At 43.1% G+C, this 17,998-nt stretch overlaps 2 protein-coding genes across 2 annotated transcripts in view; one reads left to right on the top strand and one right to left on the bottom strand.

Annotated features, from left to right (window-relative positions):
• The first annotated feature begins 1,139 nt into the window (after nucleotides 1-1,139).
• Nucleotides 1,140-2,394, top strand: Dusp14 (dual specificity phosphatase 14). Its single transcript, XM_013013200.1, has one exon. The coding sequence runs from the start codon at nucleotides 1,230-1,232 to the stop codon at nucleotides 1,824-1,826; it is 597 nt and encodes a 198-aa protein (XP_012868654.1). The 5' UTR covers nucleotides 1,140-1,229; the 3' UTR covers nucleotides 1,827-2,394.
• Nucleotides 2,395-7,068: 4,674 nt separating this feature from the next.
• Synrg (synergin, gamma) overlaps nucleotides 7,069-17,998 on the bottom strand; it is a 64,087-nt gene continuing 53,157 nt past the window's right edge. The window contains exons 19-22 of the mRNA XM_013013074.1: nucleotides 17,296-17,444; nucleotides 9,991-10,101; nucleotides 9,612-9,647; nucleotides 7,069-7,753 (exon numbers count right to left, since the gene is read on the bottom strand). Of these exons, the coding sequence (XP_012868528.1) occupies nucleotides 7,622-7,753; nucleotides 9,612-9,647; nucleotides 9,991-10,101; nucleotides 17,296-17,444 (428 nt within the window). The 3' untranslated portion in view covers nucleotides 7,069-7,621. The remainder of the gene's footprint in view (nucleotides 7,754-9,611; nucleotides 9,648-9,990; nucleotides 10,102-17,295; nucleotides 17,445-17,998) is intronic.

The following is a 17,998-nucleotide window of genomic DNA, read 5'->3' as shown; positions in this document are numbered from 1 at the left end:
CTCAAGTGGTAGAGCGCTAGCCTTGAGCTGAAGAGCTGAAGGACAGTGCCCAGGCCCAGAATTCAGGCCCCACAACCGGACCCCCCCCCAAAAAAAAACAAAAATAAAAAGAAAATATAGTCATTCTAGCCATCAGAGTAGCTGAGTAGTACATAAAGGCACGGCTGTATGGAAAGAAAACTTCTATCTCTGGCTGGGCTGTGGCTCCGTGGTAGAGTACTTGCCAATAGGTGTGAGATCCTTTGTTCCTTTTCCAGCACTGAAAAAAAAAAATTCTGATCCCTTCCTAATCCTCAAGAAACACTCCTGGCTGAGAACAGGATCCTGAAAAAAGTCTTTTTTTTGGGGGGGGGAGTAGGGGCGGGAGACCCAGTCCTGGGGCTTGAATTCAGGACCTGGGCACTGTCCCTAAGCTGCTTTTGCTCAAGGCTAGCATTCTACCACTTGAGTCACAGCACCACTCCTGGATTTTTCTGCTTATGTGGTACTGAGGAACCGAACCCAGGGTTTCATGCTTCTACTAAGCCACATTCCCAGCCCCTCCTGATTCTTTAGGAACCAGTTAAGCATTTTTTTTTTCTTTTGGTAGTACTGAGGTTTGAACTGTGCTTGCTAGGCAGGCACTCTACCACTTAAGCCAGGTCCCTAGCCCTTTTTGTTACTTTTCAAATAGTGTCTTGGCTTTTGGTCAGAGCTGGCCTTACTAAATACTATTTATGCCTCACTCTGCCACACCCAGCTTCTAATTGGCTGAGATGGGGCTGTGAATTTTTTGCCTGGGCTGGCCTTGAACTACATACAATCCTCCTAGCCTCGCAAGTAGCTATGATCATAAGCACGAGCCACCATGCTTGTCTTGTCTTTTAACTTGTCTAAAAATAAGATGACTTAGGAGGTTGTATTTTTTTTTTTAAACAATCACCAGGAGTCTGACATTGATTTTTACGTATCGCATTGTAGGCTACTTTTCCTGTTAATCAATAGAAAATGACTTGTCAACATCCTTGAAAGATGGCACTCTCTTACAGAAAATAGCCCTTGTTAATCCTCTTCCTTCCTTCCTTCCCAAGCACTGCAAAAGGCTGTGCTACCTCGTTAGCATTTCATGTACTCACAGATACCTATACCTTGCAGGAAAGAAAGAGGCTACAGCTTTGGATTCCTTGGTGGACAATAAAACTGTGTCTGGTCTTGCCCCTGATGATGCAAGTGTGACCACTGCCATCTTCATGAGCTCCAGAGGTTATAGCACGCTGCCACGGACTCTCATGGCCCCTCGGATGATTTCTGAGGGAGACATAGGAGGCATTGCTCAAATCACCTCCTCCCTCTTCTTGGGCAGAGGCAGTGTGGCCTCCAACCGGCACCTCCTTCAGGCTCGTGGCATCACCTGCATTGTTAATGCTACCATTGAGATCCCCAACTTCAACTGGCCTCAGTTTGAATATGTCAAAGTGCCTCTGGCTGACATCCCTCATGCCCCCATTAGACTGTACTTTGACACGGTGGCTGACAAGATCCACAGCGTGAGCAGGAAGCATGGCGCTACCTTGGTGCACTGTGCTGCAGGAGTGAGCCGCTCAGCCACTCTCTGCATTGCTTACCTGATGAAATTCCACAATGTCTGCCTGCTGGAGGCATACAATTGGGTGAAAGCCCGGAGGCCCGTCATCAGGCCCAACGTGGGCTTCTGGAGGCAGCTGATAGACTACGAGTGCCAGCTCTTTGGGAAGTCGACAGTGAAGATGGTGCAGACACCTTATGGCGTAGTTCCAGACGTTTACGAGAAAGAGTCCCGACACCTGATGCCTTACTGGGGGATGTAATGCTGCCGAGGCCCGCAGCAGCCGCAGCCCCTGTGCAGTACCAGCATCTGCTAGCACCGTCTGCTCCCTTCATCTTTTCAAGTGGTTTACTTCTGGTTCTCCCTCAAGTGTTTTTACACTGAGTGCTCAAATTTATTTTAAGAGATAGGGAGGGGACATAAAGGGATTCGTCTTAGTAACATTTTTAAAACTAGCATTTTGAAATAGTGTTTATGAAAATCTTGAACTGGCTTTTAATCATTTTTAACAATTTGAACAGTTTACTAAACTGTTTCGGCTTTATTCTGACTTCCTTGCCTTTTGGCAACATGGCAGGAGGAGCGCAGTGCAAAATTCTCTCTGGCTGGGCTTTGCCCAGAGTGCCCACCAAACACGCTTAGTTAGGGAAGACTGATAGACAGCGTCTCTCCTGGATTAACCCTTTCCTTTCCTCTCTATTATTTAGTGAGTCTGTAAGTTAAATACACTTTTATTATTTAGTTGATAAGTAATTATAATGAAATCTGCTGCAAAAACTCTTGAAATCAATGTGCCCCAGAATTATATGAGCATTATTTTTAATAAATATATCTGCTTAACATAGAACCTTTACTAGTAATGTTGGGGTGTGTGCGTGCATGTGTGCTGCTGCTGAAAGATGTTCCCTCAATAACTATGCTAAACACTGCTTAAAACAGGCACCCAGCTGAATCACGTCAGTGTTTGACATCCTTGCTGAAGGATAGACATTATGCACAGAGTGTCTGCTTTAATAGGTACTGTTTTCAGTTTCCTTTAGGTAAGTGCAATGCACCAAATTATTCATCTTCCATCAAACAAATCAATTTTTTTAGCAAAAGGCATGTCTCTGTTGACTGTTAATACACAAGAGTTATCGAAATTGAAGCTTGGCATGAGTGATAAGCAAATGACAATAGCTTCCTTTGTTTAGCTTTGGAAATGTCACCCAGTTCCTCGTTCCCAGTAAATCTGTCAGCACAACTCATCAGGGATGTAACAGAGTTTAATGAGCTCTAGGTGCTGACCAGGTGGCTTCTTAAGCTACATCAGAGAGCTACCTGAAATCTACAGCAGACACGGTTGCTGCTACAGCATACTTCCATATGTCACAACTTATTCATGCAATAATGTTCTAGTTTTTTTTTTTTTGCCTGTCCTGGGGCTTGAACTCAGCCTCAGCGCTGTCCCTGAGCTCTTTTTGCTAAAGGCTGGCACACTACCTCTTGAGCCAAAGAGCCACTTCCAGCCTTTCTGAGTAGTTTATTAGAGATAAGACTTTCTTGCCCGGGCTGGCTTCAAATCCTGATCCTCAGATCTCAGCCTCCTGAATAGCTAGGATTACAGGCATGAGCCACCGGTGCCTGGCACCTTTTGTAAATTCTAAAATTCCTCTTCTATACAAGAACCACTTGCACACTCTTACAAATATTTACCATTATTGCCTAAATAGAAGAACCAAAAATGCAAAATTGTCCATGATTAGAATGCAGTGAAGACAAAGCAATGAGGGGATACCAGGGCCTTTTCTGTACAAGGCCCAACTTTAGGCCCAGGCCTTGGATCAAGAACCCCAAAGCAATCACTGTCCCATAGGAAGGAAGCATCCGGTGACCCAGGGACATTTTCCTATAGAAATCCTGTCACACAATACTATTGGAATGTTAACCAAGTGTTCTTGGCTCTTGGGAAGCCTAACTCCTTTCCAAGTGTCCTAGCTCACTTCATCCTAGTGCCTTACGTTTATGTGAAATCTTTACCTGTCAAAACAAGACCAAAAGTATATAGTGGCATGACATTCTCCTACACTTGCTTTTTATGTTAGAGAAGTTTTTTTTTTTTTTTTTGTCGGTCGTGGGGCTTGAACTCTGGGCCTGGGTGCTGTCCCTCAGCTCTTCAGCTCAAGGCGAGCGCTCTACCACTTGAGCCACAGCACCACTTCTGGTTTTCTAGTGGCTTATTGGAGACCAGAGTCTCACGGACTTTGCCCATGCTGGCTTTGAACCATGATCCTCAGATCTCAGCCTCCGGAGTAGCTAGGATTACAGGCGTGAGCCACCAGCGCCCGGCCTGTTAGAGAAGTTTAACAGTTAATGTAATCACAAACCCTCAGAATCTTTTAGAGTCAAGATTTATAATGGCTAAACAGGGCAACTAGGGAGCTATTTGTGCAGCTGTTCACACAAGGAAGAGCCACACTATCCTTCATTCACTCATTCACCTCATTCACTTATGCTAATATAACATAGCCAAAGTCACAAAATAATGAACAGTCATACAACACTATTTACATTAATGTAAATGGAGAAAAAATTATTATGCTGATACTTAAAGTGTTTGCAACGTGGCATATTTCACCCAGAGCTGTTTCATTAAGTTCCTTCCACAGCTTTGGAAGGAGAGGACTTGCCGGTGTAACTATTTGGTGTAAACCTTCCAACCAAGGCATAGAAACACAGGGTAGACATCTTGCCTGCATACTGATGCATGTTGAACTGGTCTATAGCAGGCTACGATGCTCCCCTCTGAGCAGCAAATGCCTTTGAAAAATGTTACTTTATTAGCTGTTCGTTCACAAAATAAGCTGTTTGATCTAGGTGTAGAGGGGAATTTTCAGTGGCTGCCAGTACAAAGCAAGCATTTCACAACTGTAACATACAACCCCTACAGTCTTTTCAAGAACATTCTAATAGGAAAGTAGATGTCTTCATGAGAATTAGACCAAAAATTAAAAAAAATTCAAACACACAAAATATGTATAATTACACATAACATTAAGATAATTTTAAGGGCTGGGATGTAGCTCAGTGGCAAAGCGCTTGCCTAGCAAGCGCAACGTCCTGGGGTCTATCCCCAGTACCAAAAAAGAAAAGACAAAAAAAAAAAAGATAATTTTAAATATGCAGTCTATGTCAAGAATGCTAACTAGGAGATGGGAAAAATAAATCATAGATAATATCCTAGTATACCTCAGACCTGTTTTAAGCTCAAGCATGTTCAGACAAAAATTACATGCTAACCCATAGAAATCTAAAAAGCAAAACACAATACTCAGAAAAGTGCTTATTAATCGCCATTCAAACAGTAGGGTGAAGCTGCCTGACACAATACACAGGATGGGGATAAGTAACCTTGGTTACTGTTTCCAAGGACACTGTCCTCTTGGCTAACAGGAAAAGCGCTGAAGTGAAGCTGAGAGCAGGGTTGAGTCATTTCGGTGAGCACATGCAAAGACAACCAGCCCCGTGGTGTTTTACCCCCATCCTCACTGGAGGCATCTAAACAAACATTTCAAGTATTAAACACATTCAAAGTAGTGGATACTTTTCCTAAGAAAAGGTTTTTACTTGATGGCTACTGTAATTTTCCTCTGGCACTGTTCAAGGTATCACACTTGGTAAGGGCATCTACAATAATGAGGAATGTTATCCAAGGCATTCTGGAAGAAAATCTAAGAGTGGAGACCAATCTAGTAAACAGATTAAATTATAATAAAAAATTACTGCATGTAACATTTCACAAAATGCTTCAGCAATATAAATCCTGTCAAGCTGGAACCATGTTTCTTGCTCAGGTAGATTCCATTCTCTGGTTCTATGAGGGAATTTATATGACTGACTGAAACTGGTTGTTATTCTGGTGCCATGGTGGGCGCTGGTGCTGTTCAGGATTGAGCCTGGCAAAAACTGGCCACTCATTCCACTAGCCCTGCACATGGACAAGCCTCTCAGTGACAATCAGACAGAGGTCTCGGTCATTAATAGCCAGAGATAATACCATCTGGAGTAAATAAATAACATCTGAACACTTCTCTGTACATCCTGGTAAATAGCAAGTTAAAGCAGAGGCCACATCAACAGCTGTGTAAAATACTCTCTACCTTTCTTAGAGATAACGGATAATAGATAGGCTGGAATAGCACAGAATTCTCCTAAGTTTTGTCCTGGAAGGGGAAAATAATGTAAAAACATTAGTTACAGACAAAAGCAACCTTGTCAGTTTACAATTAGAAACTAGGTCTAGGTCAGAGACTCTTTACTCAACTGAAGCACTCAAGATTGAAAATTCCTTAGATAAGCTGGGTGGGCACTGGGTGGCTTATGTCTATAATCCTAGCTACTCAGAGGGCTGAGATCTGATGATCATGATTCAGAACCAGCCAGCAGAAAAGTCTGTGAGATTCTTACTTCCAACCAGCAAAGAGCCAGAAGTGGAGCTGTATGGCTCAAGTGGTATAGCACTAGCCTTGAGTGAAAGTTAAGCAAGAGTGCAAGGCTCTGCCAAATGCTGGTGGCTCACGCCTGTAATCCTAGCTATTCAAGAGGCTGAAAGCTGATGGTCACATTTCAAAGCCAGCCTGGGCAGGAGAAGTCCATGAAACTCTTACCTCCAATTAACCACCAGAAAACTGGAAGTGACTCTGTGGCTCAAAAAGGTAGAGCAGTAGCCTTGAGCAAAAAGAGCTCAGGGACAGCACTCAGACCCCAAGTTCAGGTTCCATGACTGACCAAAAAAAAAGTACAAGGCTCTGAGTTTTAAATTCCAGTACTGGCATGTGTGCAAGTGTACATGCGTGTGTGCACATACATGTGCACACACACATACACACAAACACACCCTTAGATAAAGGACATGACTAACAGCAGCCCTTAACACCTTTAACCACAGGCTGTTGGTCTCCTGATTTTATGCATTCAGTTTAAATGACAAAGAAAATTCTTACATCAGAAAAAAAATGAGACTTTTCCTTCTAAAATTCAGTGATATTGCTGAACAATGACAAGTATCTGTCACTAACAGGCACACATATAGGCCAGGAGCTCCACTTTTTCCACCTGAGTTCACGTTCACATCTCTCCCATGGGTACTGTAAAAGCTAGCAGTCCCAGTCTTTACCATCATTTTTGGAAGCTTGGAGAGAGGCCACTGCAGAGAGTTCATTCCACAGCCTTTCCAGGTCTTATCTGGAAAAAATGCCATGCTTTGTACCAGTCCAGAGTAGAGGCAAGGGAGGTTTTCAGTGGAGGTTCCAAAGGGGAAGAACAGTCATACTGATACACAAGCTCTGACAGGCTGTTCCAAAACATTGTTCTCCACTACCCAGAGGCCCAGGTGCAGCATGGGAAAGTCTTGATTGCTGACACTTTCAGGAATGAAGACAAGGGCCAGACCAGAGGTTTAAGATGTGCCCTCACTGCCTGTCACTGTCCTGTGGAGTCAGGTTTGTAACAAAGCAAAGAGTCAGTTTAATCACCATTTCCCCTTTTATTCATTTCAAACATACTCAGTGAAATGCAGAGAAATGCATTCTACTTCACAGGACTTAAGACTTCAGATATAAATAAGCACTGGCTCCAAACAGTCTTGCCAAATTGCAGTCCTCCAAAAAGAATCTATTTTTCTTCAAATGTCAATCCTTCACAGTCTCAAAACTGCAGCAGCAAATTATTCCTTAAAACTGGTCCATATTTTACAGCATCTTAAGAGAGCTAGGGCTTTGTGAGTCCTAAAAGGAAAACAAGCCTAGAAAGAACTGAACAAACTTTGGTGCTACCTGTAGTTTGGGCAGGACAGCTTCACCTCAAATCCCAAGATGGGCAGTGGGGATTAGCAGGTCACCTGGACTGCCACTGTGTCCTCCGCTCCACTCTCCTGGGGAATTCTTCATGCAGACTTTTGGAAGTGAACTTCACAGTCCTTGTATTCTGTTTATTGGTCCCTGTCAGTCACCAACAAAGGGTGTGACAGAAAAAACCTCACAAAAGATAAAACAAGCTGGTGCCTCACAGAAGAGCTTTTCAGAGCAAATCAGGTAGGATGAGGCCAGGAGGCTTTGGTTCAACACAGTTGATCCAGAAGTTGGCACAGCTGGCGTGATACTGGTGCCCTCCATAGGCCAGCTTGAAACTGTCTGTTTCTGAGTTGAAAGCCTGCCGGAAATAGACAGAGATGTGGGGCAAATCAGGCCTTTTCTGAATCTAAGAGCTTGTCAGCAACTAACACATAACACCTCTCCAGGTATCACAGAGGCTGAGCTCTGAATGACACACACACACAAAAGCTGAACAGGTAGCTATAGAAATTCAAGTGAGAAAGTTTTCACTGCTAATTAAAGGTATATAAAAATAATTATCAAACAACCTACTTTCAGCAAAAGGTGGCCAAATCTTTCATAGAAAAGGCAGAGGAGATTGTGGAAAAAAACCGAGAGATTATGATATGGAAAACTAAAATAGTCAAGAGTTCAGAAATGGTGGTGCATGCCTGTGATACTCAGGAGGCAGAGATCAGGAGGACTGCAGACGTATGCAGTTGGAAGTCAGCCTGGGCAAAAAAGTTAGCAAGACTCCATATCTCATCCAATAATTCAAGGGGGGTTTTCATGTTGGTATTCTCACCTAAGCATGATATGAAGGACGGAGGTTTGTAAATCAGGCCAACTCAAGCAAAAGTGTAAAACCCTATTAAAAAATACCTAAAGCAGGCTGGGAAGGTCGGTCAGTGGTAGAGTGCTTGCCTTGCATGCATGAGGCCCTGGGTTCGATTCCTCAGCACCACATAAGCAGAAAAAGCCAGTAGTGGAGCTGTAGCTCAAGTGGTGAGTGCTAGCCTTGAGCTGAAGAGCTGAGGGACAGCGCCCAGGCCCAGAGTTCAGACCCCACAACTGACCAAAAAAAAAAAAATACCTAAAGCAAAAGGACTAGAGGTGTGGCTCAAGTGGTAAAGCATCAGCCTAGCAAGCTCAAGGAAGCTATGAGTTCCCTTCCCTAGTAATACCCACCAAAATGAAAGGAATAGATTAAAAAGTAAAGTCTGGTACCAGTAATTCACATCTGTATTCCTAGCTACTGGGCAAAAAGTCCATGAGAACCTATGAGAACCTATCTCAACTGGTGGTGTGGGCCTGTCATCCCAGCTACCTGGGAGGCTAAAATGGGAGGGTTGTGGGTCAGGGCCAGCCTGGGTCAAAAAATTGTCATGAAATTCCAAAAATGTTCACTGAAAAAACTGGGCATCGTGGTCTGTTCCTGTCATCCCAGCTACGGCAGGAAACAAACAGGAAGACTATGGTCCTGGTCAGCCAAGGGAAAAGGTGAGACCATGCCTCAAAAATAACTAGAGGAGTGGCTCAAGTGGTAGAGTGCCTGCCTAGCAAGCATAAGGCCTTGAGTTCAACTTCCAGTGCCACAAATAATTAAATAGCCAAGAACTGTGGATAATTCGTTCCACACTGTGCTGAAGGCTGCTTATTTATTATTATATATAGTCCCTCCAATTTGAGACTGGCTCCAGTCTTATTATGACAAAGAAATTATAAGACAGGAAACAATTACAACAACGCCTGAAAGGTGACAAGTGAATCAACACCACGCCACATTATCTGCAGTTTCAGTTGCTACAGTCAGTCAAGTAATGTCCTGCAATTTGTGTTCTAGAACACTATCAGTAGTCAAGCTTGGAACCCCAAAGAATTTGCTTTGTCTATGATGGGCTAAATCCTGAGGGACTCTGGTCTCATTCCATATCACTACAATGTCTTCCAGTAGCTTCTTACTCTTTTCTGAGGTCATGGCAGAGAAAGAACTGTAACACCAGAAGCAATGATGAAACACGAGCAAACAGACCAGACAGACATGTTAGCGGATCCAATCTAATGTTATGGGACAAGAATGAATCAGTGGAGGATTCATGATTGGCACGGTCCAGGATGGCAACAGAATCATTTGTTTGCCTTCCACACTCAAAATTAAGATGGAGACGCTAAGATAATGTGTAACTGATTCATACTTTTTTAGGATGTCCTTCAGCAGGCTTCTCTTCTTTCTGAAATAATGTTGAAATCATAGGTCAAAAAAAAAAAAGTTCCCCAAAACAGGGCATCTAGCTTCAAATAAATCCTCGTGGGTTTAACCTTTTTCTCCCACCCCTGTGCCTGGGGTCCTAGAGGTACAGCACAAAGTACTTAGGAAGCACAGAACCACACCAGGAGCTCAACAGCTGCCCAGTGTCCTCTAAAAAGACTGAATCTGTTTGGCAGCACTCTGGCCATTCTCAGATCCCCACCTGTAATCACAAACCTTGCAGTGTCAAGTGGGTTTCACTTGGGATTGTTCCTCAAGTCATGCTAGGGACACAGTTGTCTGCTGAAGGAATGGCTCTGACTTACCCGGCTCCTTGAATCCACGTTTAAGAGGCACACCCCACAAGCAAGTTCCTGAGCATTTTTAATCCCAGGCCGCAGCATACAGGAGGAAAAATCCAGTGAATTTTCATCGGGCTATGAGGATGAAAGGTACACAGTCAAGAACCAGCATTTCCAGGGCTGCTTGCTTTACTCCCTCAATAGTCACCAGGTGTGGGAGCAAATTAAGTCAGTGCCACAATAGCTTAATTTTGTACATGTTTGCCAAGTACCTGCTATGTGCTTTGTGGTAACCCACAATCACCCACGTGGTACTGTCCACTCCAGGTGGACAAGGATCTGTGAAGCTGGGGCCTGGGCTGTCTTTAATAATACTGAGATAACCCCAGATAATGACAAAATTCTCCCTAAGGTAATGGCTACATTTCCTATGGTTATTGTAGGTTGATCCACCAGGGATAACCAAAATGTTTTTGAGCAACAAAGCAAAACTATAGTATGTATTTGTATTTTTCTCCCTAAGGGATAGGAGAACGCTTCTTTTTTTTAATTCTCTTTCTTTTTTTTGTCAGTTGTGGGGCCTGGGTGCTGTCCTGAGTTCTTCAGCTCAAGGTGAGTGTTCTACCACTTGAGCCACAGCACCACTTCTAGTTTTCTGGTGGTTTTATTGGAGATAAGAGTCTCATGAGTTGGGTGCCAGTGGCTCATGCCTATAATCCTAGCTACTCAGGAGGCTGAGATCTGAGGATCATGGTTCAAAGCCAGCCTGGGCAGGAAAGTCTGTGAGACTTTTATCTCCAATAAACCAATAGAAAACCCGAAGTGGCACTGTAGCTCAAGCGGTAGAGTGCTCACCTTGAGCTGAAGAGCACAGGGACAGCACCCAAGCCTAGAGTTCAAGCCCCACGACCAACAACAACAACAACAACAAAAGGCTCATGGACTTTCCTGACTGGGCTGGCTTTGAATTGTGATCCTCAGATCTCAGCCTTCTGAGTAGTTGGATTTACAGGCGTGAGCCACTGGCACCCGGCTGGAAAAGCTTCTTCTTAAATTATGTGGATTGGGCTGGGAAGGTGGCTTAGTGGTAGAGTGCTTGCCTTGCATGCATGAGGCCCTGGGTTCAATTCCTCAGCACCACAGAAAATGAAGCAAGTGGCACTGTAGCTCAAGTGGTAGAGTGCTAGCCTTAAGCTGAAGAGCTGAGGGATGCACTAGTGCCCAAGCCCAGAGTTCAGTTCAGGCCCCAGCATGTACCAAAAAAAAGAAATTATGTGGATTATGTAAGATGTTTTTCTATCCCTTTCTAATTTGAAATAACAAATCATAAAGTATCTCCACAAAGTTTTCTTCAACCAGAGCTGGGGTAGGAAAGTGTGATTCAGTTCTGTACAATGGGGCCCTGGCTTGGGCGATGGAAGTAAATGCAATGCACACTATATTAGCTTAGTCCAAGGATAATTATTTTCCCCTCTCTTTTTCACTGCAATCATGGAATTCTGGTCATATGCAAAAGAGGCTGGTATTACCACTTATTTACTAGTTCTGTTGTCTGTAAAATGGTAACAGTATCCCTCACCCTAGCTTCCTCCCTCAGTTAGTGGTGGAGCTCTCAGGGCTATAGGACATGTGTTCTGGAAACAACAAAATAGTCTATGTAATTACTTGCTTTGAGAGAAAAACTCTAACAAGCTTTACAAAGAGGTTAAAAACATATTATCACCTCTGTAATCTACATCATAGACATTCATGAGTCAGGACTATTTGAGAAATAGAATCTAAAAAACTCTGAATCATGAAATCAGTAAATTAATAAAGCTTTTGAATATCTGTTTACCAAAGGCATAATGAGAGCAAATGAAAAGGTCCTACTAGTATATCCAGTGAAAACCCTCAGAGTACATATTTTATCCTCTAAACAAATTAATCTTTCAAATGATAAAATTAAGCTTCCTCAGTACATATGGATAAGCTGGGGATTATTGTAGTGTATAACAGAATTTGATACCACTCATTGGCCACAACTGTATCAAAACGTACACATTCTACAGATTACTGCAAAGTCACCATCTACTTTAATTGGCAGGTATCTTATGTATTTAGTAAAGATGAATATTTATATTAAACACCATGTGCTTACACAAATTAAGTCCTACAGTCAGATGGAGCTACATAATCCTGAATCTTGAGCCAGTAATAAACTTCTAAGTAGTATTCAAGAAAATCATTATTAAGAAAGAGTTTGGTGGTACATAGCATTTTTTAAAATCAACACTCACATTCTCCTTTCCTAAATAAATGGTAGCACAGACTTCTCTTCTCTCCTAAATTAGGCATAGCTAGGTAAATTGCAATGAAACAGACCGTGTGCTCTAAATCACATGCATCACCACTGAAAGGATGCCTTTAACACCAACATGCCATCTGTCATGCTGCCTTGACCTTCTGTGGTGGCCAACTACACTCAACGTGGTACAGGTTCTGTCATCTCTGGTCACCAAGTGAAAAGGCCAATGGTATAGAGCCAATCCTACTTGAGATGCACCTACAGTATAAGCAAGAAAGCAAGCTGAGCTGTTGTGTACTGCTAAGATTAGAGGGCATGTTTGTTACCACCACAAAACTTTATCTAGCATGTCAGATATAAAGAGTGACCTAGACACCAGTTCCACAAGCAATCCTAGACTTTTCCTGTTGGCTTGGTTACAATGTTTTGTATAATACTCTGAAATTGCTGTGGTAACAAATTAGCACAGATCCTCTTAGAGCTAAGAGCTAAGAAGCTGAAATGAACTGACTGGCAGGGCTGCACTCCCAGCAGGGTGGCCCTCCCTTCCCCTTCTCCCTCCCTTCACATCACTCTGGCTTAGTCTTACCGCCTGCCCTGCTCTTGTAAGACTGATGTTCAAAGTCAGCCTGAGCAGAGTCCATGAGACTCTTTTCTTCAATTAATCACCAAGAAGCTGAAAGTATAACTGTGTTTCAAGTGGTAGAATACTAGCCTTGGGCAAAAAAAAAATCTCAGGAACAGTGCTCCGACAGGTCCTGAGTTCAAGGAAAAGGATCAGCACATGCTTGTACACTCATATGCACATGCGTAAGCACGCGCGCGCACGTACACACACACACACACACACACACACACACACACACACACACACACACACACACAAAAGCCACAGCAATAGGAAATAACTTCACTGAAATTCACTGCTATTTCTCAATGAAAGGAATCAGAAAAGAATTTGTATGACATTGAAGGTAAGTAACAATGGAATCAAAGAGCCTGTGGGATCTCCAGTTGGCTGGGTCTGGAGAAAAAGTCTTTTCTATTAGATTTTGTAAGGCAAGCATTGATCAGGTTTCCCTTTACCCTTCTCCTCCTCCCAAACTGAATTCTTTGTTTCAGATCTACAGAACTTCAATCCATACTCAGGAGATAGATAAAGGCTTAGGTAACAATTTACTCAGGGGGGCAGACCGTCAGAGCATCCCATCTTATACAATAGACTTTTCCCCTAGAGAGCAGGTTGCTTCAGGGTCTTTGTGCCAGAGGGGTCCATGCTTCTGCCACAAGAGGGGGTTTCAGGCAAAGGGAGGGTTAGTGGGAAAGAGCAGCATAAAACCTCTTTGCCTATGTAACATCCAATTCAAGTAAATATTAAGAGACCACAACTCGGAGTTTAGGACTTTGTACCTTACTTTCCTTCATCCAAGCATCCCTACTGTAGTGCATACCACAACTGGAGCTTTCCTCCTAGAGGAAGATAATGCTGATTTTGTGTGTGTGTGTGTGTGTACAGGCCATGTACTGATTGCTAAGCACACATTCTACTGAGTTCCACTCCAGCCCCCATGCAGCGATGCAGCCACTGTTTAAAGGGAATAGTCTTATGGATTCTCCATTAAGAAAGAACAAGACGGTGAGTGCCAGTAGCTCATGCCTATAATCCTAGCTACTCAGGAGGCTGAGATCTGAGGATCATGGTTCAAAGCCAGCCCAGCCCAGGCAGGAAAGTCTGTGAGACTCTTATCTCCAATAAACCACTAGAAAACCAGAGGTGTCAGTGGCTCCAGTGTTAGAGTGTTTGCCTTAAGCTGAAGAGCACAGGGACAGCACCCAGGCCCAGAGTTTAAGCCCCACCACGGACCAAAAAAAAAAAAAAGAACAAGCCTTTTCTAGGACCTCGAAAGTTAAAAATAACATAGTGGGGAAAAGTGTAAATTTTAAAACAATGATGTGGATTCAGATGCCAGATCTCAATTTAGGTCTTTTTATTTTCTCTGAGCTCCTGATTTCTTCAATTGTAAAAAAACAAAGAAAATACTGCTGACCTCACAGCTTGTTACTGCATTAAATGAGAATGAATACAAGGAAGAGAGCAGATGCTAAGTGCAAAACAAATGGAAACTATTGATAATGGGAGGGGTCACATACTGAAGAAGTCAAGGAGGGGCTGGGAAGGTGGCTCAGTGGTAGAGCGCTTGCCTTGCATGCCTGAGGCCCTGGGTTCGATTCCGCAGCACCACATAAGCAAAATGAAAAAAGCCGGAAGTGGCGCTATGGCTCAAGTGGTAGAGCGCTAGCCTTGAGTTGAAGAGCTGAGGGACAACGCCCAGGCCCAGAGTTCAGGCCCCACGACCGGACCCAAAAAAAAAAAAAGAAGTCAAGGAGCCTCACAGTGACAGTGTGGTCCATTGAGGACACATTTACCATGAAGTGGTGGGATGAAGGGGTCAAAGCTTCCTATACAACCTCAGTCAGGCCTCTCTGTAGGAACCAGCTTCTTGCTGTGGGCTTCTTTTCCACAGTCACTGTGGTTTATACAATTTTGTTACAACTCAACTACACAGGTGTTGGATTGTATGTCATTTATCTTTATGTAGCTATTTTGATATGTTACATAGCAAAGGCTTCTTTAGGACAAGTCTTGCCTTAAACTTCTGTGTAATATATGCCATTCTTCAGGCAGTGTGCAATTCAAGTTTGTTTTACAGACTTGAGGATCTATCTGCCTGTCAAGAAGAAATGAATGATACAATAAAGAAAAACATCTGAACAGAGTGATTATTTTTCTGTCGCAGTTAACAATGTGAAAAGCAATTGTAATTGGAAGAACAGAGGTAATTTAGAGAAATAAATATGCAGTGGTGTTCATGTACAATTTGCAGTGCATTCTACCACTGTAGGGTTGCAGGTAATTAATCTCTGAACCCTCACTTGGTGTCTTTTTTTTTTTTCCCGCTGGTCCTAAGGCTCAAAGTCTGGGCCTGGGTGCTGTCCCTGAGCTCCTTTTTCTCAAAGCTAGCACTCTACCACTTGAGTCGCAGTACCACTTCCAGCTTTTTCTGTGACTTAATTGGAGATAAGAGTGTCATAGACTTTTCTTCCCTGGCTGGCATTGAACCATGACGCTCAGATCTCAGCCTCCTGAGTAGCTAGGATTACAGGTGTGAGCCACCACCACCTGGCTGAGATTTGAGGATCATGGTTTGAAGTCATCTTGGGCAGAAAAGTCTCCATAAGACTCTTATCTCCGAATTAATCACTCAAAGACATGAAATGGAGCTGTGACTCAAAGTAGTAGAGTGCTAGCCTTGAACAAAAAGAGATCAGGGACAGCAACAAGGCTCTGAGTTCAAGCCCCACAACTAACCAAAAAGAAAGAAAGAAAGAAAAAAACAGTCAAGCCTATTTCATTATATTTTCTTTCTTTGCCAGTCCTCAGGCTTGAACTAAGGGTCTGGGTAGTGTCCCTGAGCTTCTTTTGCTCAAGGCTAGCACTCTACCACTTGAGCCACAGTGTACCTTCCAGCTTTTTCTGTTTATGTGGTACTGAGGAATCAAACCCAGGGCTTCATGCATGCTAGGCAAGCACTCTACCACTAAGCCACATTCGCAGCCCTCATTATATTTTCCAACTATTGTTAATATGTAGAAATGCTATGAATTTTTGCCAAACAGTACATTTAACCTGTTGAATTCAGATTTGCAAAGAATTTCATATTGCCAAATAAACATAATTTTAACACTTCAAAGTCTACATTCCATTTATTATTATATTGGCCAATTAATTTTTCTAAAAATAATTATCTAAACTGTGTGATTTGGGGGCCACAAATTAAAAAATGGTGGGCTGGGAATGTGGCTTAGTGGTAGAATGCTTTCCTCGCATGCATGAAGCCCTGGGTTTGATTCCTCAGTACCACATAAACAGAAAAAGCCAGAGGTAGCACTGTGGCTCAAGTTGTAGAGCACTAGCCTTGAGCAAAAGAAGCTCAGGGACAGTGCCCAGGCCCTGAGTTCAAGCCCCAGGACTGTCCAAAAATAAATAAATAAGTAAATAAAAATGATTCAAAAGAATGAAATAAATTTGAGAAATTACTTAAATTCTTTAAGAACTTAATACTGCAAAGTAGAAGCAATGTAACAACAGAGGGAAGATTTGCTGTTTGAGGCAGGTTGTTGCGACTGCTACAAATCCTACTGCCTGTTTCAGAGCAGTGAGAACTGCTTCGTACCACACAGCTGCAGTCCTGTTCAGATGGGTTACGCAGTTAAATGTAAAAGAGAAAAGAAAGAACAGTATTTATTCCTGATGTGGGAAGAACATAAATTTCTGACTTGTGAAAAAGGATATCATTATGACTAATAGGTATGGATATACCAACATACAAATTCTACTTAATAAAATATAAAGGAGGAGAAAAACAACTGGTGAAAGTTAATAACTTCCCTGACAACTTCTCTTTCAGAAACCTACTAGAGGGAAAGACAGACACCTCATTTCCTGGTAGATATCTGGGAAGCAGCAGAACTGTGCCTGTTTGAGCAGGAGAAAAGGAACTCAAATCAAGCCTTTCTTTTTTTAAACTTGCATGTCTGTTGAAGGATGTAGGGTAAATGTGCTATACTCTTTTTTTTTTTTTGGGTCCGGTTGTGGGGCCTGAACTCTGGGCCTGGGCGCTGTCCCTCAGCTCTTCAGCTCAAGGCTAGTGCTCTACCACTTGAGCCACAGCACCACTTCCGGCTTTTTTTCTTTTTGCTTATGTGGTGCTTGGGAATTGAACCCAGGGCCTCATGCATGCAAGGCAAGAGCTCTACCACTGAGCCACCTTCCCAGCTCCCTACACTCTTATTTTATAAGTTTGGTGGGTTTTGCAAGCTCTCTAGAAGCCAGCTTAGCATGTCACCTTCCTCCTTTAACCAAACAGGATCCTGGAAGTATCATCATCTTCTGACAAGTGCCATCATAGGAATGTAGCCCCAGGTTCACAAGTTAGGTTTCTGGAAAGAAAAACCACTGCTGCATTGTCTAACGTGCTTACTGTGAGAGTGGCAAGTGACATGAAGCCGATTAAGTTATTCCAGACTTTATCGATGTCCTTTAGCAGCTGCTGGAGTTTCTCACTGCACACTGCAGTGGCTTTGATCCCCAGCTCCACACGTTTGGTTACTCGGTATACTTCTACCACTCCTGCCAGGTGAGAGGACAGAGGTTAGGTGCTGGAGTATGCAAAGAGCGAAGAGCAGGACTAAGCAACTTAGTTGCTTGCAGGTGTCTCTCAGAAGCAGATAGCCATAACAGAAGTGAACATACCTATTCTTTGGAGTCAGCACATCTGTCAATGCTGCCATTTGACCTTTAGTTAACAGCAGAGACTCTAGGGCTAGGATGTTTAGGCTCAAATCTTACTAGGTTCTACCCCTTACTAGCCATGTAAATCATGGGAATCTCCTTTTCAGTTGCCTCATCTGTAATGTTGTGATATTAATAGTACCTCTTTACAAAATGGCTGAAAAGATTAAATGTGCTAATAATGTAAAAAGGCCATGGGCTTGAACTCTGGGCCTAGGCGCTGGTCCTGAGCTCTTCAGCTCAAGAAGGGTGCTCTACCACTTGAGCCACAGTGCCACGTCCAGTTTTCTGGTGGTTAATTGGAGATAAAGAATCTCATAGACTTTCCTGCCTAGGCTGGCTTTGAACCATGATCGTCAGATCTCAGCCTCCTGAGTAGCTAGGATTACAGG

Source organism: Dipodomys ordii, unplaced genomic scaffold (assembly GCF_000151885.1).
Source record: "Dipodomys ordii isolate 6190 unplaced genomic scaffold, Dord_2.0 Scaffold19, whole genome shotgun sequence".
Taxonomy (NCBI): domain Eukaryota; kingdom Metazoa; phylum Chordata; class Mammalia; order Rodentia; family Heteromyidae; genus Dipodomys; species Dipodomys ordii.
The sequence above is the reverse complement of the archived record's forward strand: the minus strand, read 5'-3'. Positions and strand labels throughout refer to the sequence as shown.